The 22100-nt window shown below is 45.9% G+C and overlaps 1 protein-coding gene across 2 annotated transcripts in view; it reads left to right on the plus strand.

Annotated features, from left to right (window-relative positions):
- ARHGAP25 (Rho GTPase activating protein 25) overlaps positions 1-22100 on the plus strand; it is a 103992-nt gene that overhangs the window by 23409 nt on the left and 58483 nt on the right. The window contains exon 2 of one of the 2 annotated variants that reach the window (XM_004449196.5): positions 19521-19720. In XM_004449196.5, the coding sequence (XP_004449253.2) occupies positions 19521-19720 (200 nt within the window). Of the gene's footprint in view, positions 1-19061; positions 19721-22100 lie in introns of those variants that run through there. The other variant, XM_058278694.2, reaches the window with a different exon arrangement.

A 22100-nucleotide genomic window follows, 5' to 3' on the forward strand; every position in this document is an offset into this window, starting at 1 on the left:
TGGCTTCATAAAATGTGTTGGGGAATCTTCCCTCTTCTTCAACTTTTTGGAAGAGTTTAAGCAGGATTGGTGTTAATTTTTCTTGAAATGCATGGTAGAATTTACCTGTGAAGTCATCTGGTCCTGGACTTTTCTTTGTTGGGTGATTTTTGATGACAGATTCAATCTCTTTAAATATGATTGGCATGTTAAATTCTTATATTAATTATAGTGTCAGTGTAGGTGGTTCATGCATTCCATTTAATCTAGGTCATGTAGGTTGTTAGCATACAGTTTCTCATAATATCCTCTTATGATCCTTTTTATTTCTGTGGGTCAGACATAACTGCCCCCCTTTCATTAATGATCATATGTATTTGCATCTTCTCTTTTTTCTTTGTTAGTCTAACCAGGGGTTTGTCAAATTTATTGGTCTTCTCAGGAACCAGGTTTTGGTTTTGTTTATTTTCTCTACTGTTTGGTTTTTTTTTTCCTTCTTCTCAATTTCATTTGTTTCTGCTCTAATCTTTATTTCTTTCCTTCTGCTTGTTTTGGGATTGGTTTGCTGTTCTTTTTCTAGTTTCTCCAGTTGTTCAGTTAAATCTTTGATTTAGAAAGATCCATGCACACTTGAGAAGAATGTAAACCCACTGAGTTTGGGTGAAATGTCTTGTATATACCTGTTAGGTCTAGCTCATTTATCATATTGTTCAAGTTCTCTGTTTCCTTGTTGATTTTCTTTCTAGTTGTTCTAGCTAATGATGTGAGTGATGTGTTGAAGTCTCCAACTGTTATTGTAAAGATGCTTATTTCTCCCTTCAGTTTTGCCAGAATTTGTCTCATGTACTTTGGGGCATACTGGTTAGATGCATAGATATTTATGATTGTTATAGCTTCCTCATGGATTGTCTCTTTTATTAATATATAATGGACTTGTGTATCTTTTATAATTTTCTGCATTTAAAGCCTATTTTGTCCAATATTAGTATAGCTACGCCTGCTCTTTTTTGGTTTTTATTTGTGTAAAGTATCTTTTTCCAGCCTTTCACTTTCAGCCAGTTTGCATCCCTGAGTCTAAGGTGAGTTTCTTATAATCAGCATATGGATGGCTCATATGTTTTTAATCCATTCTGTCAGTCTATGTCTTTTAATCGGGGAGTTTAATCCATTCACATTCAATGATATTACTGTAAATGCATTATTTATTTCCACCATTTTATTCTTTGGTTTTCATATATCATAGCATATTTTCATCCATCTTTTTACTCTTTTGGTTACCCTTTCTGTTACTCTTTCTTCTATGCTGCCCTCCAAGCCTCACTCTCCTGTTTTTTTCTTTCAGGCTCTAAGGCTTCCTTTAATATTTCCTGCAAAAGTGGATCTTTTTTATGAACTTCCTTACTTTCTATTTGTTTGTGAATATTTTAAACTCACCTTCATATTTTAAGGATGATTTTGCTGGACAAAGAATTCTCAGCTGGCAGTTTTTCTCTTTCAGTATCCTAATTGTATCATACCATTGTCTTATCACCTCCATGGTTTCTGAAGAGAAATCTGCATTAAGTCTTACTGGATGTCCCTTGTATGTGATGGTTTGCTTCTCCTTTGCTGCTCTGAGAATGTTCTCTTATCTTTGACATTTGCCATTCTGAGTAGTATGTATCTTAGAGTAGGTCTATTTGCACTTATTCTGATTGGGGTATGCTGCACTTCTTGGACAGGTAAGGTCATTTCTTTCGTAAGAGTTGGAAAATTTTCAGCTGTTATTTCCTCAAATACTCTTTCTGCCCCTTTTCCCTTGTTTTCTTTTTCTGGAACTCCCATTACATGTGTGTTATTGCATTTCTTGTTGTCATTCAACTCCCTGAGCCACTGTTCAATTTTTTTCCATTCTTTTCTCCCTCTGTTCTTTTCTGTCTTCAATTTCAGTTGTTCTATCTTCAGTATCACTTATTTTTTCTTCTATCATTTTGAGTCTGCTGTTGTATGCCCCTAATGTGTTTTTGATCTCACCTATTATGCCTTTCATTCCCATGGTTTGTTTCTTTTCTATTCAGCGTTTCAAATTCTTCTTTGTGTTTGCTTGATGTCTTCTTTTTTTTTTTTTTTTAAGAGTTATTTTATTTATTTCTCTTCCCATCCCCCACAAGGTCTGCTCTCTGGGTCCATTTGCTGTGTGTTCTTCTGCGTCCACTTGCATTGTCAGGTGGCACTGTGAAAATGCATCTCTTTTTTGTTGCATCATCTTGCTGCATCAGCTCTCCATGTGTGCAGCACCACTTCTGGGCAGGCTGTGCTTTTTTCACATGGGGCAGCTCTCCTAGCAGGGCACATTCCTTGCATGTGGGCACCCCTACACAGGGGCACCCCCACATGGCATGGCATTCCTTGCACGAGGCAGCAATATGTGTGGGCCAGCTTACCACATGGGTCAGGAAGCCCTGGGTATCAAACCCTGCTCCTTCCATATGGTAGGCAGACACTCTATCAGTTGAGCCAAGTCCACTTCCCTCAATGTCTTCTTGATGTCATTTATCTCTTTAGCCATGTTTTCTTTCAACTCATTAATTTGATTTTAGAAATTTGTGTGTATCTTATTAATTAGTTTCTCAAATCCTGTGTCTCTTCGGGGGCTTTGGTATATTCCTTTCCTTGGGTCATGTCTTCCAGTTTCTTAGTATGAATTGTAAGTTTTTGCTGATGTCTAGGCATCTGACTAGGATGTGAATTTACTCAGTTGCTCGATTTCTTTCTCTTTCATAGGGATTTAGTGGTGGGAGGCTGTGTGTTACTCCTGTTCTTTGATTCTTGGTTCAATCTGGGTCTTTAGGATTGTCCCTGTTAGTTGCTCAAAAAGGAGTTCTGGAGTCAGTAATGGGTAGCAGACCAGCTTTCTAGGGCCTTGGGGAGGGACACTATAAAGGCCAGAAGAGGCTCCTCTAACTTATTTACTTTTAATTTCCTCACAAGCACTTCCTTGGTCTGCCAGCAGATGGTGCTTCTAGGCAACCTGGTCAGTTCAAAGCCTGGTCAGAGTGTGTTCGGGCCAATATGAGCCAGATCAATTTGCTAGAGGTTCCTGTCTGGAAGCTAAGAGCCTCATAATTCAAACTTTTTCAGACACAGTTCTGCAAACTTTGGTGGCAGCCTCCTCTCTTTTCCCAGGTGGGAACTAATTTCATTCCCTTCTGCATCCTCAACAACTAGTCCCTGTCAATAAAGAGGGAGAGTGAAAGGAATGGATCTCTTTATTCCTCAGATATCTTTAATCCCTTGCTGGCTCCCATGGCAAACAATGATGTGGCCTCGCCTAGCCTGGAAGAGCTGGTGGGACACAGCAGACCAAATCTGTGGGTCAGAAGCTGAGTCAGTCTTAGGTTGTGTCCTCTCCCATTTCCTGGGGAGCTGGATCCCTGGGGTCCCCCTTGTCCGTAGCCACTGACCCCAAGGCTGGACAATTCAAAGAGTCTATAGTGTGGGGGATGGTGCCAGCAGAAGCAGCTGCCACTTTTAACTCACAGTTTTGCCATCATGATTATTTTCCTTTGTCCTTCTATTCTGAGCAATGTCCAGCCTTCCTTTGGTGTCCTAAACTCTAGAAGATTTTTTCCCAGGTTCTTTCTGCCTATCTTCTAGCTATATTTTTCTGGAAGAGAAGAGATATCTGTGTCTTTCTAGACCACCCTTTTCCTAGAAGTCTTGATTTTTAGTAAATGGATAGAGTTGTGCAAGAATCACCACAGTTCAGTCGTTTTAGAGCACTTTCAATACCCCAATATGTTCCCTGTGCCCATTTGTATTCAAGCCCTGCTCTCATCTTCAGTGCAGGCAACCACTGATCTATTTGCCATCTCTGTAAATTTGCTTTCCTGGACATTTCTTATAAATGGAATCATATAACATGTTTTCTTTTTTGTTTGGCTTCTTCTACCTAGTGTAACATTTTGGGGTTCATCCATGTTGTAGCATGAATCAATACTTCTTTCCTTTTCACTACCGAGTAGTATTCCATTTTATAGATATACCACATTTTGCTTTTCCATTCCTTCATAGATGAACTCTTGATTATTCCCAGTTTGGGCCGTTATGAACAATGCTGCTAGGAATATTCACATACAAGACATTTTGTTGACACATGCTTTCATTTCTCTTGGGGAGATTCCTAGAAGTGGAATGACTGGGTGACATGGTAAGCTTATGTGTAACTTATTAGGAAGTATTCAGGTTAGGGAGGAGAATTTCTCTTTTTCCTTTTCTCGCTTGTGGTAGCCCTAGATTTATAGGAAAAGTGCCCTCTGCTCTCCTTGGTACAGTCACCTGGCTTTGGAGTCAGTAAGACAGGGCTAGTGCTTTCTGTCTGGTCTGACTTTTGGCACTGAGGCCAAGCTGGAAATAACGTGTGCTCTCTGCACACTTCCAGAAGAGGCTCCTGGGGTCTCCATGTGCTCCTCATCTCTACTGTTGCTTCTCTGGAAGCTGCTGATGCAGGTTCTTCTTGAGCCCTTTCCACTTCCTCTGAACAGGCTGTTCCTTCATTTGCATTTTACTGAGGGCTGGTCTCTCTTCAGTCTTGCTTATCCAATACCTCCCACTGATCTACCCATCCCCAATGGCAAGTAGGCAGCATCCTTCTTTGTTTCTATTTTAATTTCAGCTTTCCCTTTATTATCACTGAGATGGTCTTTGGTCATTTCAATGGGAATTTGGGAATGAGGCTGTTCTGCTCTGAGATCAAACACCTGGGGTTTCAGGTTGCGGTTCCCTCCTGTGCTCCATCAGAGCAGGGCTCTCTTGCTCCTTCAGGTCTTACTCCCTCAGGTAGGCCCACCTCTTAGGCCCGAAATACGTGTTCAGGTCCTGTGGCTTCTGTCAGGTCTTGGCTGAGCACACCAGGCTTCCCTGGTCCCCTCCTGCCCTGAATGCTTCTCCTTTCATTTTCTTTGCCATGTAGTCAATCCCTCCTTTCTGTTGTTTCGAATCATATACTCTGCATAATTTATGGTATGAGTAGAAACTGCTGGAATGCAGAGCCTAGAAGAAATTGGGAGCTGAGAAGGGACTTAGCAAGCATCTTGTTCAACCGCTTCATTTCACATATGTGGAAACTGAGGCTTGCAGAAGTTATTCTTAGTAATGACACTAATAATAATAAAAATCTATACCGACTTCACATTTCATATAGGACATTTATGTATTGGTTCTTTTCTGTTAGGCAGAGAAGGGTGATTTGTTCATGGTGACACAGTTAACTCCTGAACGGCTCTATTTCAAAGTATTTGGAATTCCCTTGGGTTTAGATTATGTAAATTGCCTCCTGACATTGGGACAGATGATCCTCAATCATTTTCCTCATGTCTAATATTCTTTAGACTGGGAGACCTGGCCTGCAGGAGAAAGCTGACATTGAGCTTTTACAAATATCTGTTGTTTTCTTTATAAAAAATTGCAGCAAATAGAAAACATAAAAATCACCCATGAGTCCACCTCTCAGGAAAGACAGCCTATAACCCCACAGCAGTCCGGTGTGAAGCCGGCCCTCACGGTTTTCTGCTCTAGGCCATGTATGCTCTTCCTATGCTGCAAGACGTGTGTGTGTATAGAGAGAGAAAGAAAGAGAAACAAAATGGAATCATGCTGCATATACTATTTTGGAATCTGCAGTTTTTAACAACGACACAAAGTCAGTGTTTTCCATGTCTTTATAATTCAGTACTGCAACATCTTTAAGGCTACATGGTATTTTACTTCATGAGCATCCTATACATCATTTAAATAACCCCATGTCAGGCATTTTTTTAAACAAAATTGCTGCAGTGAATATTCTTATAATTAAACTTAATATATATATATTATCATCTCCTTAGCTGAATTCATAGAAGACATTTTTGGTCAAATTACATGGATATGTTTGCAGCTTTTATTTGGTATGGTATAGAATTGGGAAGACCCATCCAAAAGACGATGGTGCTATATTCTTTGGGAGCTAAGGTATTACCCCAGAAATAATACCTGGCTACGCTGCCTGGAGCTGTGGGTAATAACCATAGTGCCTTTTGTCTTTGTACCTTCTACCCACTATTATTCTTGACTTCTCAAGGGACCTTCTTCAGCTTGGCTCTAAAGTTCATATTCTAGCCAGGGGTTGCCAGGCAATCCGTGCTTGATTACGATGGTGCAATGGTTGTACAAATCACCTTTTGCTAAATCCATTTTTCTTAATCAGATACATGCATCCCCAGAGGCCAGTGTTCTTAGTATGGTACTGGAGTCCTGCCTGAGTTGGCAAATGAAGTTAGACACATCACACCGGAAACAGGATTACAAAACAAAATAGCTGGCTGTAAGTTGCTTAATAGGTCAATCAAAAAACTTCGGAGTCAAAAATGCATCCTTTTATTTTACGGATGAGGAAATGAGGGCTCTGAATGGGCAAGAGGGCTATACAGCTGGCTTGTGTCTGAGTTAGAACTCAAACCCAGGTTTCTGGATGCCCAGTCAGATGCACCTGCCACGGCCCTCTGCTGCCTACTTACTTCCCACAGGGTTAGACAGACAAGGACAGACCTTGGTGAGCTACCATGCAGCAGTGGTAATGACACAGCCCATCACTTACCACCTCCTCCACCTTTTCTCATTGCAAACCTTGGCAATTGGCTACTACTCTCTTTACACTGAGTCTGTACTGGGTCTCAGACCTCCAGCGTTACTCTCAAGCAGAAGGAGTTGTCATGCACAGTGGAAAGGCTCTGCTTTCCTTGCAACACTTGTTCTTCAAGGTGAGATTGCCCTTTCCTCCTTCCTTTACCCTGTAGAAACATACACACACACACACACACACACACACACACACACCAACACCACTAACTGAGTCAAAGTTGACTTTAAAGGAAGTGCTGTCTATCACAGGAACTGTCAGGAGCCCCTCAGTTCTTCCTCTTCATTAACTGATAAAATGACCCTGGCGGTGGGGTGGGGGTGGGGTTGGAATAAAGAGGCAGCATCTGCCGAGGAGGGAATGTGTTTGTATGTGGTGAAACATCTGTGTAGTATCATTTTACTGTGCTCAGAGGAGTAACAGGTCTGGAAATGCAGGCCTGGGAAAATAAGCAAGTTAAAGTTCCGGGCAATAGCTGATGTACAAAAAAAAATTTAAACCCTAATTGAATCCTTTTTTTTTTAAACTTAGTAGAATCTTGAGAACAACTTTTTTCTTATACTAACATTTCAAATAAGCATTCCCAAGGGTTTTTGCAAAATGAAACCCCACATACTCATAAATAATAAAAGCAATCAATAATTCCTTGGTGCCGTCTATCCTCTACCCATGATCAAATTGCCTCAATTTTTTAATAGATTCCTATTACCACATTGTAGAAAAGGAGAAGCATATTGTGACCCATGTCTCAGGCACATTCCACTGCAAGCACTGTTCACACTCTTTGCAGAGTTGATGACAAATGTCATTATTCCAGAAGGCCAGTGAAGACCCAGGAACTGATTAGAGTGACATCTGTCAGGATGGGCAGTGGCTTGTAGCCTCAAGGCCCAGGGCTGGGTCCTAGGTACAAGTTCTTGAGCTCAAGCCTGGCCAGCTCCCTGGCTGGGAAACACTGGGGCCACAGAGTATAGTCAGGCTTATAAAATATAAATACTTCACGCATTCGGCTGCACTATTTACTTGAGTGTTAATGACTGAAAAAACAAAACCTCTTATCTAAAACAGAGGACTAACTTTGACAATGAAAGGGCCCTGGTTCTCCTTAATGTTCTTCTGATTCAGCAGACCACACATGTCTGGAGCTCAATGTGCTAATTGTCCCACCATCCTACGTGAGGGGGATTCTCCTTTCTCACCTTAATGTCTGGGAAAATATTGCGCTTTGATCCACAAACAGCCACAGTGTTTCACAGACTGAATTTATCAAGCACCAAGCAATTGCCCAATCCACTCTTAACCTTGTGCTGAGGAAGAGGCAGCTCCAGGGCAGGGTTCTGTAGGAAGCGCTGAGTTCTGCAAGCTTCTGGTTATTTCGCTCGGCTTCCTGTTATGCAGAGATAGGCAGAGAGGCCTGGGTGAAGTGTTGCAACTGATGGAGACACAGGCAGACTCAGAAGAGGCAACTGCACAGTCCATTCCTCAGAGGGACAAGCAAGATGTGACCCTGAGGAGAGACCCTAGGCCAAGAGAATGTGCCAGAACATAGAAGACCCTGAAGCCTTGTCTCCAGCTCACGTTTCCAGAGTAGCTGAAGGGAGGGCAGAAACAGAAAGCTTGCCTCTTTCTCTCTCCCTGCCTCCGAGAGCTCCTGACGCAGCATTTTTTTCCTTCTCAGAGGACGTTTTGATGTGTGCTAAGTTCCTATTCGAAGCAGAATTTGCTCTTTCCAGTTAAAGCGCTCTTTTGTCAACGAAGGAAGGCAATTTCTACAGGCTAGAGAACATGGGAAAATTAATTCCTGGATATTTAGGCATTCAGGGAACAACTTTTAAATAGCTCCACTAATTAGATTATATAAATTAGTCTCAAGGGTGGGGGGAGGTGTCCTGGGAAGGCCTGAGTGGTTTAATTTCAGGGCACAGGGGGCCAAGTCTTGGAACAGTGAAAAAATGGGAGCCCAGCATGAAAAGGAAAAAATGAAAAAACCCAGGAGAGTCATCAGAATAAATCTAACTTAAAGTCTAAATACCACCTCCTGTACGCTAGATTTAAAACAGTAGTTTGCCTCGGAGAGCGAAAAGGGAGGTTCCGAGATCCAATGTCCTAATTTTCTTCCGGGTGGACGGAAGAGCCATCGGCCCAGCCTGGTGACAGGTCAGGCCCAGGGGCCGGGGCGCGGGCAGGGCGCGGGCCTGGTTCGCGTCTCCGGGGGCCGAGAGGCGGGCTCGGCGCTCAGGACGGCCCCGCCGCGGCAGCCAGCGGCCCGGGGCGGGCGGGCTGCGGTGCAGGCTGCGTGCGCGCCCCGGGCGCCCGGGCTTCCTGCCGCCCACGCTCGCAGCCCACACCCGGCCTCCGTCAGAATCCCAAGGTCTCTTCAAATGACCTTGGGCGGAGCCCTGGTGAGACCCGCCGCGATCACCTAATATGGCCATCTTCCGGTCGGGTGTCAGCGCAGCCCGGGGCGGCCTGGAGGTTTTAGTACCGTTTCTGTGCTGCTTTTTTCCCCCCAAGGCCTGCTGCGCCGCGGGGAACGGAGGGTGGGTGGAAACAGCGGCGCGAAGTGGTTTGCAGACACTTCCGAGGCAAATGGGCGGGCGGAGGCGGCTACCCCGCGCCCCTCGCACACGTGGCCTTCCCCCGGACCGGGTACCGGCTGCCGGGCTCGCCCTGTTCCCTGCCCAGAGCAAGAGTGGCTCCGTCTCTCCTGCCCCCTTGACCCTTCCTCTCAGACCTTGTGATTAGATTACACGTGTATCCCTAAAGAGGCACGCCTTATCTTCACCACTAGTGAGCTCCTTTGTGGACTGGGTGGCGGAGGACGGATATTGGCTCTGAAATAAAATTTCTAGCCCTGTGACTGGGGCCTATGGTTTACTGAGCTGCAGTAAAATGGGGGTGACAATAATAGGATGTGCCGTGTAAAGAGTTAGCGTGAGCAGTCAATGGGACAAGACATCTAAAGCACTTGCACGGTCCTCGGTAAACAAGTAACTCTTGATGCTTACTGTTAATTGGTCAAGAATCGTATCGGCTGCTCTCAAACAAAAGAACCTGCGTGGAAATCCCAGACCTAGATGAATTGGCCAATGTTTGTTGCAAAAATAAAATATCTTGAAGGTGGCTTGCGTTTCTTTGTAAAATGTTTATTTTATTCACTTAATAAACGTTTGTTGAGAACCCTCAATAGGAGTCAGGATATATCAGTGAAGAAAACAAAAATCTCTACCCTTGTGGAACCTGCTTTCTGGTGGTTGAGCTTACATTCCAAATTCTTCTTTGGTGGTGTTCTTTTGTTGTTCTGATACTACCAGAAAGCAAGCTTCAACAGAGGTCTTAAATCTCTTCCTAATCCTTTGTCGTTCACAATTGTTTCTAATCCCCCCTTTATTATACAAGGAAGGTCAGACGGCCTTTGGGGCCATCAAGAAAGGAGGGCTGGAGTTGAGAGGGCCGTTGGCAACTAGGACCGTGCAAAGCATTTCTCTGTGCCAGGGGGAATGGTCAATGTTGGAAACTCCATGTTTCCCAAATTCACTCATTTAGAAGCTTTCCTTTACTTCTCTAATCTGGCCCATTACTGACCCCAGGGCTCTGTGCATAAGAAATGCACAGTAAATTGTTCTGACTGGTAAATGACAGGGATAAGAGAGGAAGATGAGTTTCTTTGTTAAAGAGAGACCATCCTATGAATCTTTTATTTGAGCATTCTTCAGCATTATTCCTTTCTTTCCACATAAAACAGCATGGGCTGTGCACACTGACACCCGTATGTATGTGCTTCCTCTCTTCCTTCTTTCCAATTAACTTTTCTGAGCCAGACACGGGGATGGGTCCTTAGGAAATTAAGGTGCATGAGACATGGTCCTTGCCCTCAAGAACCTCTTTAGAGCTCCAGCGCCCTAGAATTTGCAGACATGCAAGAAAACCTCAAAGACGTCCTTCCTGAAGCTGTGATGCCTTCAGCTCACTTTGGTAATCAAATAAATCTTTCTGATAGAGACTTCTGGGATCGAATGAACACTTCTTTTAAAAGGGCCTCTTGCTTTCGAATGGTGCTTTATATCCTTAAGTGTTTTTTTTAATTATTTTATTTTACTCCCCACCCCCCACCCCCAGAGATGGCTCCTTCATCTGTCTGCTCTTTTTTTTTTTTCTTTAGAGGCACAGGGAACAGAACCTGGGACCTCCCATGCTAGGTGGGTGGACGCTCAACTGCTTGAGCCACATCCGCTCCCTGCTCATTTGTTTTTGCTCATTGTCTGCTCATTTGTTTGCTTGCTGTCTTGCTTCTTGTTTTGCTCATTGCTTTTTCTCATCTGCTCATTGTTTTTGCTCGGTGTCTGCTTGTTCTTTGTTTGTCTTCTTTAGGAGGCACCAGGAACTGAACCTGGGGCCTCCCATGTGAGAGGCAGGCACTCAACTACTTGAGTCACATCTGCTCCTTAAATGAGTTCTTGCAGAATCCTTAAGGTTATGTAAGTTGTGTTCTGCACAAGGATCTTGGGCAGAATGAGAGAATAGGGCTGAAATCCAGCAGGTGCTCCTCTCATCAAGTGGTCACCCTGGTATGTGGCTGCATCCACCCAAAGACACAAGAGTCTATTTCTTCTCCCAAAGGCACCATCTGCTCACCAAGGCCTGCTCCTGCCACAGACATGCTGAATAGGTGGCGAGTGGCCCTGTCCCTTGCTTGGCACAGGATGGAAGTCTGTCCTTTCACTCCCCTTCTGGGAAGCAGCCTCCTGCTCCATCCCCAACCCTTGAGGGCTGATGGATTTTCTTTCTGCTCCTCCTTTCTTCCATCTTTAAAAGCCTAGTGCCCACTCTAGGCTAAAAGTTCCTGGAGAAACAAACAGTACCCTTTGTGTCTTATGTGTAGATTGATCTCTATAGCCTCACATTCAGATTGCTTCCCTCAGCGCTAAATGCCTCTGTGCTCAGCATTTTTTTTTTTTTTTTTTTTGGTTTCTGGGCATATTGTGTTACTTTTCTGGTCTGAGATATCATGTCACTCAAATTTCCTGGCTGTCGCTTGTGCCCCTTTTTCTCTTTTTCTTAACCCACAGGCCTTACCTGTCCCCAGCAGAGCTCCAGGGAAGCCTGAAGCTCCTGGGATGCCCTCACACTTTATCACATCCAAATCTGGACTCCCCCTCCTGTCCAGACCAGACTAGCTCCCTGACTCCCTTCCTGCTTCCTGATATTGGTCTCCCAGGCCCACGGCCCTTTGGTAAAGGCTGTTGTGGCTGATCTGATAGCCACAGCACCCGGCACCGTTCCTGGCGTGGACCAAGAGCTCAGCCTCTCAGTGGATGCACTGAGGGAATGGAGGAAGGAGGCTGCCAGCCCGAGCCTTCACACAGCAACCTCACGAGAGTCTACCTCACATGCCTGCCTCCCCGCTCAGCCTCGGGTCTGCTGTCCTACCTCTCCTTTTCCACCACCACCACCCTAATTCAGAATCAGCACCTCGAATACGGCACAAAACAGAGTCTTCCTTTTTTTCTTTCCTTCCTTTATCCTTTCACCCACCCCCTTTCATTTCTTCTTCCTGTTCTCTTTTTTGGCATAAAATTGAGTACTTACTTTAATGGCACTGTTAGTAATAATCACATCTCCCATTTAATGCACAGTCATTTACGAGTCGGTCACTGGCTGGGCCCTTTGCACTTACCATTTCTAACCCTTACAGTTTAATCGCCCCACAAAGTCCATGGTATCACAGTTTCCCAGAGGAGAAAGCTGACTCATGGAGGGAGCCCATGACTTGCCCACGGCTACATATGCACCAGCCTATGCACCTTCTGCTCCTTCATCCGCCTTCTCTTTATCAGGCATCATGTGGGTGCTGGAGAGACAAGGCTGAGTAAGACTAAATGCATTGAGGCCAAGCCCCCTGTCCTCTTAGAGAGCAGGATGAGTGGGGAGAAAAAGAAAGTAAAAAGGACCTAGCAAGGTGAAGAAGGGACAGAGCCAGGGAGTGACTAAGTCTGGCTGTGCTGGGGATGGCTTCTCATGGCAGGGGTGGTTTGAAGGGACTTGTGATGGTTTGAATCTGTGTGGACCCCAGAAAACTGTTTTTAAAGTGAATCCATTCCTGTGGGTGTGGACCTCTTGTAAGTGGGATCTTTTGATGAGTAGGATCTTAATGTAAGATGTGACCTAATTCATTCAGCGTGGGTCTTAAGCCTCTTACTGGAGTCCTTCGTAAGACAATGAAATTCAGACAAAGATAGAGAAAGCCATGAAGCAAAAAGACAGAGACAAAGAAGCCTGGAAAGAAGGGAGAGACCAGCAGACGTCGTCGTGTGTCTTGCCAAGTGACAGTGGAGTCCAGGATTGCCGGCAACAAATTCCCATTCTAAAAGTCAACCCATTTCTGGTACATTGCTTTCAGCAACCTAGAAAATTCTGAACAAGAGTTTTCCAAGAGTTCAAGTTGAGGTGTGCATTAGGACAGATGTGTAGAACATGCCAGCAGAGAGAAGAGCATATTGTCTTGAGTAAAGAGCAGGAAATGCAGTTGGAAAACCACAGAGGGTTCCGAACTTCCTGCTAGAAGGTATGGCCGTCATCTTTCAGGATGAAGGTGTTGGGGGGATGTTGGGGATTGAATCATGAACCTCAGAAAAACATGTTCTTAATCTTAATGAGTATGAACCCACTGTAAATAGGGCCTTGTGACGATGAGGTTATTTTCAGCTAAGGTGTAGCCAACTGAATCCTGATAGACCCTAATCCTACTACTGAACCCTTGTAGAGAAGCCATGGAGAGCAGCCAGAAGCTGGACACCAACAGACCCTGGAGGAGAAAGGAGAAGACACTGCCATGTGCATTGTCATATGATGGCAAAGCCAAGGGACCCCAAGGATTTCCAGCCAGCCAGGAGATGCCCTCCCCAGGAGGAAGCCAGCTTTTTAGGCTCTGACACCATGAGCTAATAAATTCCTACTTTTAAGCCAATCTGCTGCATGGTATTTGTTTTATCAGCCGAAAAACTAATAGAAGGGGTCATGGGAGGCTTTTAGGCAGCAGAATAACATGATCAGATTTGTGTTTTAGAAGGATCATGGCATAAACAATGTCATCAATGAGTGGAGGTGGGACTGGTGGGAGAGAGACAGGTCAGGGGACCATTGTAGAAATGCAAGTGAGGATAGGTGGGCCCCAACCACGTGGAGAGAAAGAGGAAGGTTGGGTGGGAGAGAGGTGCTGCTTGTGATGACTGATCCTGGTGGAGCGCCGGGCCTCGGGGAGGCCAGAGCTGCTGCCTGCTTTCTGGAGTGGCTCACTGGGAGAAGTCATTCACAGGGCACCGCAGAGACCATGGAGGGGCAGCAGGTCTGGGTGTGTGTGTTGGTGCAAGGTGGGGGATGGTGGGGGGGGAAGAAGGAGGTGGTAAGTTTGGCTAGCGACATAGGGAGTTTGAGATTCTCTGCTGAGGTGCTCAGGAACGAGGGTCTGGCTCAGGAGAGAGGTCTGTGTGAAGCCCTGTAAATTCCACTTGCCTTTTTAAATTCATTTCAAAGTTTCCAGGGTAATACTCTGCTCATGTGAACACACTGCGAACATACCTTAAATAATTTCTCCTGGCTTTGAATGAACTATTCATACCTCCTCCCGTTTAGAGCCATCTAAAATATAATCTAAACCAAGATAGAGCTGAGAGCAGATAGAATTATCTCAAAGCTAGACCCTAGATTATGTGATTGATTATTTGGGGGACTAGGGGTGAGAAGACGGGAAGATGAAGAAAGGAAGTGATTAAATTTCCCCAGCTGACTCCTCTGTTCATACTTCCTTATTCTCTTGCTTCAACTCGGGCAAAAAGTAGCTAATTTCTACTTCAGAAACAAAATCCCTATGAGTGTGTCACTTTTCTCGCTTCTCTTCTTTCCTTTCTGGTACCCCCCTCACTTGCAGACTGTATAAAATTCAGTCTACACAGTCCAGGTATATGATTCATCTATATTTTATCATGATCCCCCCTTGCTCGAGAACATGAAATGGCTCCCTCTTACCTTTCAGATCGGGGCCCAACTTCTCACTCTGCCACCCAAAGGCACTTCTTATCTGGGCCACCCAGCTTGATTTCTCCACATGATGAAATGCTATACCAGCTTTACAGCCCATTTTGAACCATGTTTTGTAATAATAGCACTCAGATTCAAGGCAATGCTGACCAACAGAACTTTCTGTAATGATAGAAATGTTCTTTATTTGTGCTGTCCAATACAGTAACCACGAGCGACATCGGGTTGCTGAATACTTGAAATGTAGCTTGTGTGACCAAGGAGCTGAATTTTAATTTAATTTACTTATAATTTAACTTAATTTAATTCATTTAAATATACATAGTCTCCCAGTGCCAGGGGCGTATTCTCTCTCCTGATGGGTGGGTTCCTGGCATTACCGAGACCCTCATTTCCTATCTGCCTTCCCACCTTGCCTTTGGTTCTGCCTGCAGCCCCCTCTCCAGGCGGCAGCCTGGTTCAGCCTCGTTCAACCTCATCCCCAGAGGGCTGGGAATGTGTACTCAGGTACAATGGTTGGCTCACCAGCAAAGCTTATCTCTGTTAATATTTTCATTATGACAATGAGCCATAATAGGGCTATTAATAGTCACCAATGACTTTGTGTTCTTTATCCTGGAACAAGTCATGCCCGCACAGAACAGAGACTATTGGAAGGAACTACCAAGAAAAGTTAGCGAAAACCAAGTGCAACGCAAGGCCTGCCAGACCTTCCTCTCTGACATTTCAATCATTGCATGATCGATGCTGGCTGTTGACCACTGCTGAGGGCTAAGGTGGGAGATGGGACAAAATCTCCCTTATTCAGTCACTGGCTCTTCTGAGGACCCAGCCATCATCTTCCCAAAGGCTGGGCAGAATTCACAGCAATGGGAGGTCTGTAATGATACATTCACCCTTCCAAACTTGGAGCACGTGACCCAGTTCCCATGGTCATTCCAGTTACAGTGGAGATGACAGGTGCTCAAGAAACGTGGACCGGAATATAACTGATGGTCAGCCAAGGCCTTGGCCACGTGCAGGCAGACAAAGTGGTCGCTTTCCTGACACACGGGCATCGAAACCCCTCTTGGCCAGGTCAGAGAACGTAAAATCCTTACCCCAGGGTCATCTGTCACTCACAGAGACTGCAGGGGAGAGGGTTTTGCTTTATTTTTTAGTTTGTTGCTTTTGCCCCAAGAAAGCATCATTTCCCAGAACCAAGCACAGCATGATATCCCAAACACCAAGTGGCTTCAGGGCCGAGTGAAGTCTCTTCAGGCTGCAGAGCCGTTTTGCTCCTGCTGCACCATCCCCCACCTCTTCGAGGCTGGTGGAGGCCTTCAGGATCTAGCATCCCCCACGGCGGGCATGGTTATTTCTGTGACTCTCCGGAGGCGACTCACGAGGCCACCACATGGCCCCGCCTGGTGTCCGCTTTCCTGCGCCACTTGCAGGGGGGCACCAGCACAGAAGTGACGTGAAGACACCTCGTCTCACTGCCTTTAGGAGGGGCCCCACCCACGTCAGATGCTCCTTCCTGAGGCTGGTCATTAGAGTCACGCCGGGCTGAAGCTCTCTTTTGGGGTGGAGGTGGGGGGGCTTTACCTTCATCTGGGGGGATGCTCAGATGCCTCACTCTTCATTTGCTCCAGAAATTTGCCTTGTTTCTAGGCCAGATATGGGCCTGTCCTTGCAAGGTACATTCTCTGACCTAGCAAGACAGAGAGGTGTCCTTCACATTCCCTCCTCCCCACTGCAGTCCCACCAACGCTGTGCCTTTTGTCCCTTTGGATCTTCATGCAGTCTTGGAGTAAGTGATTGGCCCCAGAGTGGCTGTTCTTTGAGATGGAGATGGAAGACTTTAAGACAATGGGTATCTAAGATAAGGCTCCTAACTGGTGTGCCTAGACACACTGCTGTAACCTAAACCCTTTTCATGCATGTGCCCAATTGCCTTCAAAATGTGGAATTTTCTTTTGCTAGAACCTTGTGCATGCATTTGTTTAGTTTGCTAAAGGCTGCCAATGGGAAGCGGACTTGGCCCAATGGCTAGGGTGTCCACCTACCACATGGGAGGTCCGCGGTTCAAACCCAGGGCCTCCTTGACCCGTATGGAGATGGCCCATGTGCAGTGCTGATGGGCGCAAGGAGTGCCCTGCCTCGCAGGGGTTTCCCTGTGTAGGGGAGCCCTGTGCGCAAGGAGTGCGCCCCATAAGGAGAGCCGCCCAGCGTGAAAAAAAGTGCAGCCTGCCCAGGAATGGCACTGCACGCAGAGAGCTGACCCAGCGAGATGACACAACAAAAAGAAACACAGATTCCCGGTGCCACTGATAAGGATAGAAGCAGTCACAGAAGAACACACAGCAAATGGACACAGAAAGCAGACAACTGGAGGGGGGAAGGGGAGTGAAATAAATAAAAAAATAAATCTTTAAAAAAAAATAGAAAAATAAAGGCTGTCAATGTAAAAATACCAGATTCATGGGCTTTCGTAATAGGAATTTATTAGCGTAAAACCTTATAGTTCCAAGGCTGTGAAAATGTCCAAATCAAGAGATGCTGTCTTATCAAAGAATGGCCGCTGACTATCCTGGACTCCTGCTCATTGGCAAGGCACAGTGGACTGGCCTCTGCCTTCTCCTCTAGGCTCCCTTTCTCCCTGAGTGCAGCTGTAGGCACTCAGGCAGATGGTTCAACTCTCCCCAGGCCTTGTCTCTTCAGCTTCAGGCTGCTCCACTGATTTCAGGTCAGGCCTCTCTCTCAGTGTTTCTCTGCATTTCTGTGGTTGTAGGTGATCCTGGAGTCCTCTTTTACATGACAGGGTAAAATGGCAGCTCTTTCTCTGTGTGTCTCTACATGGTCCTCCCATTTATATAAGACTCTGGTAAGAGGACTAAGAGCCCCCCTGAGTCACACCTCACTGAAGTACTCCAATCAAAGGCTCCCAACTGAATTCAATCCAATCAAAGTGGTCTAATCAAAAGGTTCCTTCACCAAATCTAACCAAAAGGTCTACAATACAATAGGTTTATATGCACAGGAATAGTTTAGCTTAAGTACTCAAACCAGGACACACTCTTTTGATGATGTCTGTCAAATGGGAGGTTGAATGGAGTACCTCTTGCAACCTGGTGTCCAACGTAGTAAGACACAGGCTGGTGGTGAGAGATGAGGAGCCACCCAAGATGTTCCAGGAGTGCAGAGCCCTCATGAGGATCAAGAGTTGCAGACCCCTTATGAGGATCAACAGTAATACAAGTTGAAGGGCAAACCATGCAGATAGGGTGATAACTCTGCATATAGTTAAGTTTGTTGGAAGAAAGATTCTGTAATGCAGAATAAAATCCTGATATTTGAACACATGCCATGAATACAAATAAGAGAACTACAGATCTAGAAAGAAAGAGAAAGGAATCAAAAGCAAAGGGGAGAAGTAGGCAATTAAATGCATTATAGGTAAAAATGAAGGAAGAGAGAAAGCTTGATGGTAGAGACATTTTGAAGTGAAGAGAGAAGTTGAGGAAGTTCTCAAAGATGATTTCCATTTTTGCAGCAGGAAGTAAAGTCATCTGTGGACAGAAATAATTAGGAGTAACCTTTGCTTCTCTTTGACCAAGGACTATATGGGTCAGTTGGTTTAATTTCCATTATAATTCCATATAGCAGGGAATATTATTATCCTAGTTTTACAGGTGAGGAAACTGAGGCTCAGAGAGTTTTGTAAGCCACCCATGGTCACCTAGCCAGGAAAACCAGGTCTCCAAGCAGATGAGCTAAAATGGGGTGAGAGTGGGACTGATGGCTTAGCTCAGCTATTAATATTCCGGGGACTGAGACAAGCTGGAAAAAAGGATTGTAAGATGGAGACTGGTATCAGCAAGCATGGCACTCATTCTCAAACTGGGTAGGAAAAAAAGAAGGTAGGGCTCAGAGGACAAGTTGAACTGGACCACAGGCAGGGTGATGTCTGTAGAGGTAAGGAAAGGAGAGGGTTGTCCAGGGTGGGAGTTTACCTTAGAGACAAGATGTGGAAGCCTAATCCAATGACTGGTTAAACATGTGTAAAAAGGAAAGCCAACTGCTCTACACAGTGGGCTGAGGGTCTGAATTCCAGTTTGGCTTCTGCATTCTACTGAGTTCTTTTTCCTTTCAAATGTGCTCCTCAAGCCAGGGGAGTGACAACTTGACTCCAAAGCTAGTAGGAAGGCAGCTGATGGCAAGGCCCTTGGTCCGGCCTAAAGTGCTGCAAACACTCAGTGGGCAGGGAACAGAAGGGCACTTGGCAGGAAAATTCAGGAGGTGCCAGCTTCCTGCACGTCGGCTGCATGGACGGGGGCTGGGGTTTTTAGCGGGATCCGTTGGGGAAGGGCTCTATTCTAAGGTGACGTCAGGGCAAACACAATGAGCTCCTCCTCAGAATGGGCCTCCATGGAAGAGTGCCCAGGCGGCTTCCGGCTGTTCTGCAGCTGCCTGCAGAGCCTTCACCTTCAGAGAGAGGCATATTTTCTCCACTCTTTTGTCAGATACCAACTCCCACGCAGGAAAAAGGAAGCACCTTTTGTCAGATGCTGCGGCCACTTCCTCTTCAGAAGGCTCCAGCCAATCTTTCGCTTTTCAGAATGCGGGGGCCGGCATCAGCTGCTGGACTGTGTGGGCGACGGGCCCCAGACTTTCACCCCGCTTTCCATCTTGGGCCAGCCCTTGTCGGGAGCAGCCCCCTCAGCTGCCTCTCTGGAGCATGGGGAATTTCTCTGGACCCTTGAGCCGGACCTAGCTGAGGTCCCACCCAGATCCTCGGCCCCCGTGCCTCCCTCCCTGCCTGCACTGCTTCACATCCTTCAGTCTGCCTGTCTGTTCCTCTCCATAGCCCGGTCAAGGAGCGTGATGACTGGTGAGCTGATGGCGGCCTTCCACCCATCGTCCACCCCCAACCCGCTGGAGAGGCCCATCAAGATGGGCTGGCTGAAGAAGCAGCGGTCCATTGTGAAGAACTGGCAGCAGAGGTACTTTGTGCTGAGGGCCCAGCAGCTCTTCTACTACAAGGACGAAGAGGACGTGAAGCCACAGGTACCAGCTGGGATTTTGGCCTTATTAATGGGGCTCTCCCTCTCCTGGCATGGAGGAGGGGAGCACAGCAGCCACTTCGGTGGTGCACTAGCTCATGTAGGCCTTCATCCTAGGACGAGGTGCATAGCCATCTGGGAGGAGATGGTTTGTTTTTTCTTTGCCTTTTCACCGTTCTCTAGGTACATAAACTGAGTTGCAAAAATGACAGAGAAATAAATACTCCTCGAAGTTCCAAGAGGAGCACTGGAGTTCCCTAAATGGAGCTCTAAGTCAAGGCTTTTAACACGGTTGTGAGGATGGTGATGACGAATGCAAGGGCTCAGAGAGAATCCATTTGGGTTCAAGAGAAATAGATTTGGGGCTTTCATTCGTTTAGTCAATAAATTTTTATTGAGAATCTATTATGTGCCAGACACCATTCTAGACACTCGAGGTAAATCAGTGAGTAAAAAAGATAAAAATCCATGTCCTGTGCCCTGCAAAATTTAGAATACAGGGGGAAAGGCAGAAAATAAAACATCACAAATAAGGAAAATACATAGTTGATCAGGAAAAAGATAGCTCTATGAGGAAAAAGTGAAAACGGGTTTGGGGGAGTTGTTACAATTTCAAATAGGATGGTAAGGGTAGACCTTATGGAGAGGGTGGAGTTTGAGCAGGGGCTGAGGAAGGGAGGGAATCGTCATGTGGCTATCTGGAGGAGGAACGTCCAGGCAGACGGAGTAGCCAAAGCAAGAGTCCAAAGGCTGTGCCTCTGGAGCAAGGCAGAAAGCCAGTTGGGTGGTGCAGAGCAGAGGAAGGAAAGAGGGTGAGAGGGGTGGGGTCAGAGCGTTGAGGGGGGGATGGGGAGAGGTGTGGTGGTGGAGGTGGGGTGGGAACCTGGGGCAGAAGACTGAAGAGAGCACTGCAGACCGCTGTAGGGATTTGCGTGTTTCCACTGAGGGAGCGGGTGCTATGGCAGGGTCCCACATGGAGGGGCGGCATTCTTTAATTTACGTTGCAAAAGGGTGGCTCCGACTACTATGTTCAAGAGCATACTCAGGGCAGAGGGGCTTGGGGATGGGCAAGAATAATCGAGGTAAGAGGCTAGGATGTTTAGAGTCTCAGTGGTGGTTGTGGCTAGGGAAAAGGTCAGATTCCAGATATACAGAGCAAACAGAATTTCCTGATGCAGAGAATGGGGCTGTAAGAGGGCTTTGCCTAAATGTTGGACCTACGTGTCATCTCCCCTCCTCATCAAGTCTTCATGGCCATTGTGGCATGTGAGAGAGAAAGGGGGCGCTATTACCAATTACCTTGACCCCTCAGGGGTAAACGGGATGTACCCTGGCGCAACCAGGACAGCTGGTCACCCTACCTAGAGCTCATGGCTGTAGAGATGGAAAACTGGGTTTGACCAGAAGGAACTTATTATGGAAGGCAGACTCTGGAAACTTCTGGAGCCAGAAAAAAAAGTCCCAAGAAGGGTGATGAGAAGAAGTGTGAAGGTATTGGGGATAAAGAAATGAAAGCATCGTTTTGGAAGAGGACTTTTTTTTCTTCAGGGGTAGGCTTGGGATCCGTGAGCCATCAGCAGGCCCCTGGGTTACCAGGCCTCCACTGGAGGACTGTGCGTCTTTGAGTGTCCATCACAGCAGAGGCTGGGGAAAGGCCACAGAGAGCACCACAGCCTGGCTTCTGGCCCGGCGTCCTGTGTGTGGTAACTCGACTTCCTTCTTTTAATGAACAGCCCGGTTCTTGTCAGAGCTGAGCCGACTGTGGTAATCGGTGTGTAAACACCCGATGCAGGAAGTCTTCTCATCTCCATGTGGTAAGGGACATGACAATAAAGCCTTGGCCCCCCCAAATCAACATACAAGGCAGCTCGGTGCTGTTTACTTCCGCAAGGCACAGAGGGTAAGAGTAGGTTACGTCAAAACTGTGTTTGTTTCCAGCTCTGCCGCGGTCTGGCCGTATAATTATTTAATTTTTGTGGACCGCTCTTTCCCTCTACTCTGTAAAATCCAGCTTACTTTTGTCACATGGATTCTATGTGGATCAGATGAGACGAGGCGTGTGTGAAAAACTGTTTTGTAAAAGCATAAACGGATGTCAACGGGTAAAATAAATATATTTCAGTCCCTAACTCCTCCCCCTTTCTCCTGGGAGAGGAAACCCCAAGCCTTCTCAGGATTAAATTAACCTTGGATAATCAAGTAAAGCTTCTTCTAGGAAGGCAAGTTTGCTTTGCTTTAGGAACTCTATTACTAAAATACATCAGATCAATAGGTTGAGATCAAGTGAGAAAAACCACACAACTCTTTAACAGATGGTTGAAAAAACATTTAATAAAATCTAACACTCATATATAAAAATTAAAACTGTTAGGAGTAAAAGTATA

This window comes from Dasypus novemcinctus, chromosome 17 (assembly GCF_030445035.2).
Source record: "Dasypus novemcinctus isolate mDasNov1 chromosome 17, mDasNov1.1.hap2, whole genome shotgun sequence".
In the NCBI taxonomy this organism is placed as follows: domain Eukaryota; kingdom Metazoa; phylum Chordata; class Mammalia; order Cingulata; family Dasypodidae; genus Dasypus; species Dasypus novemcinctus.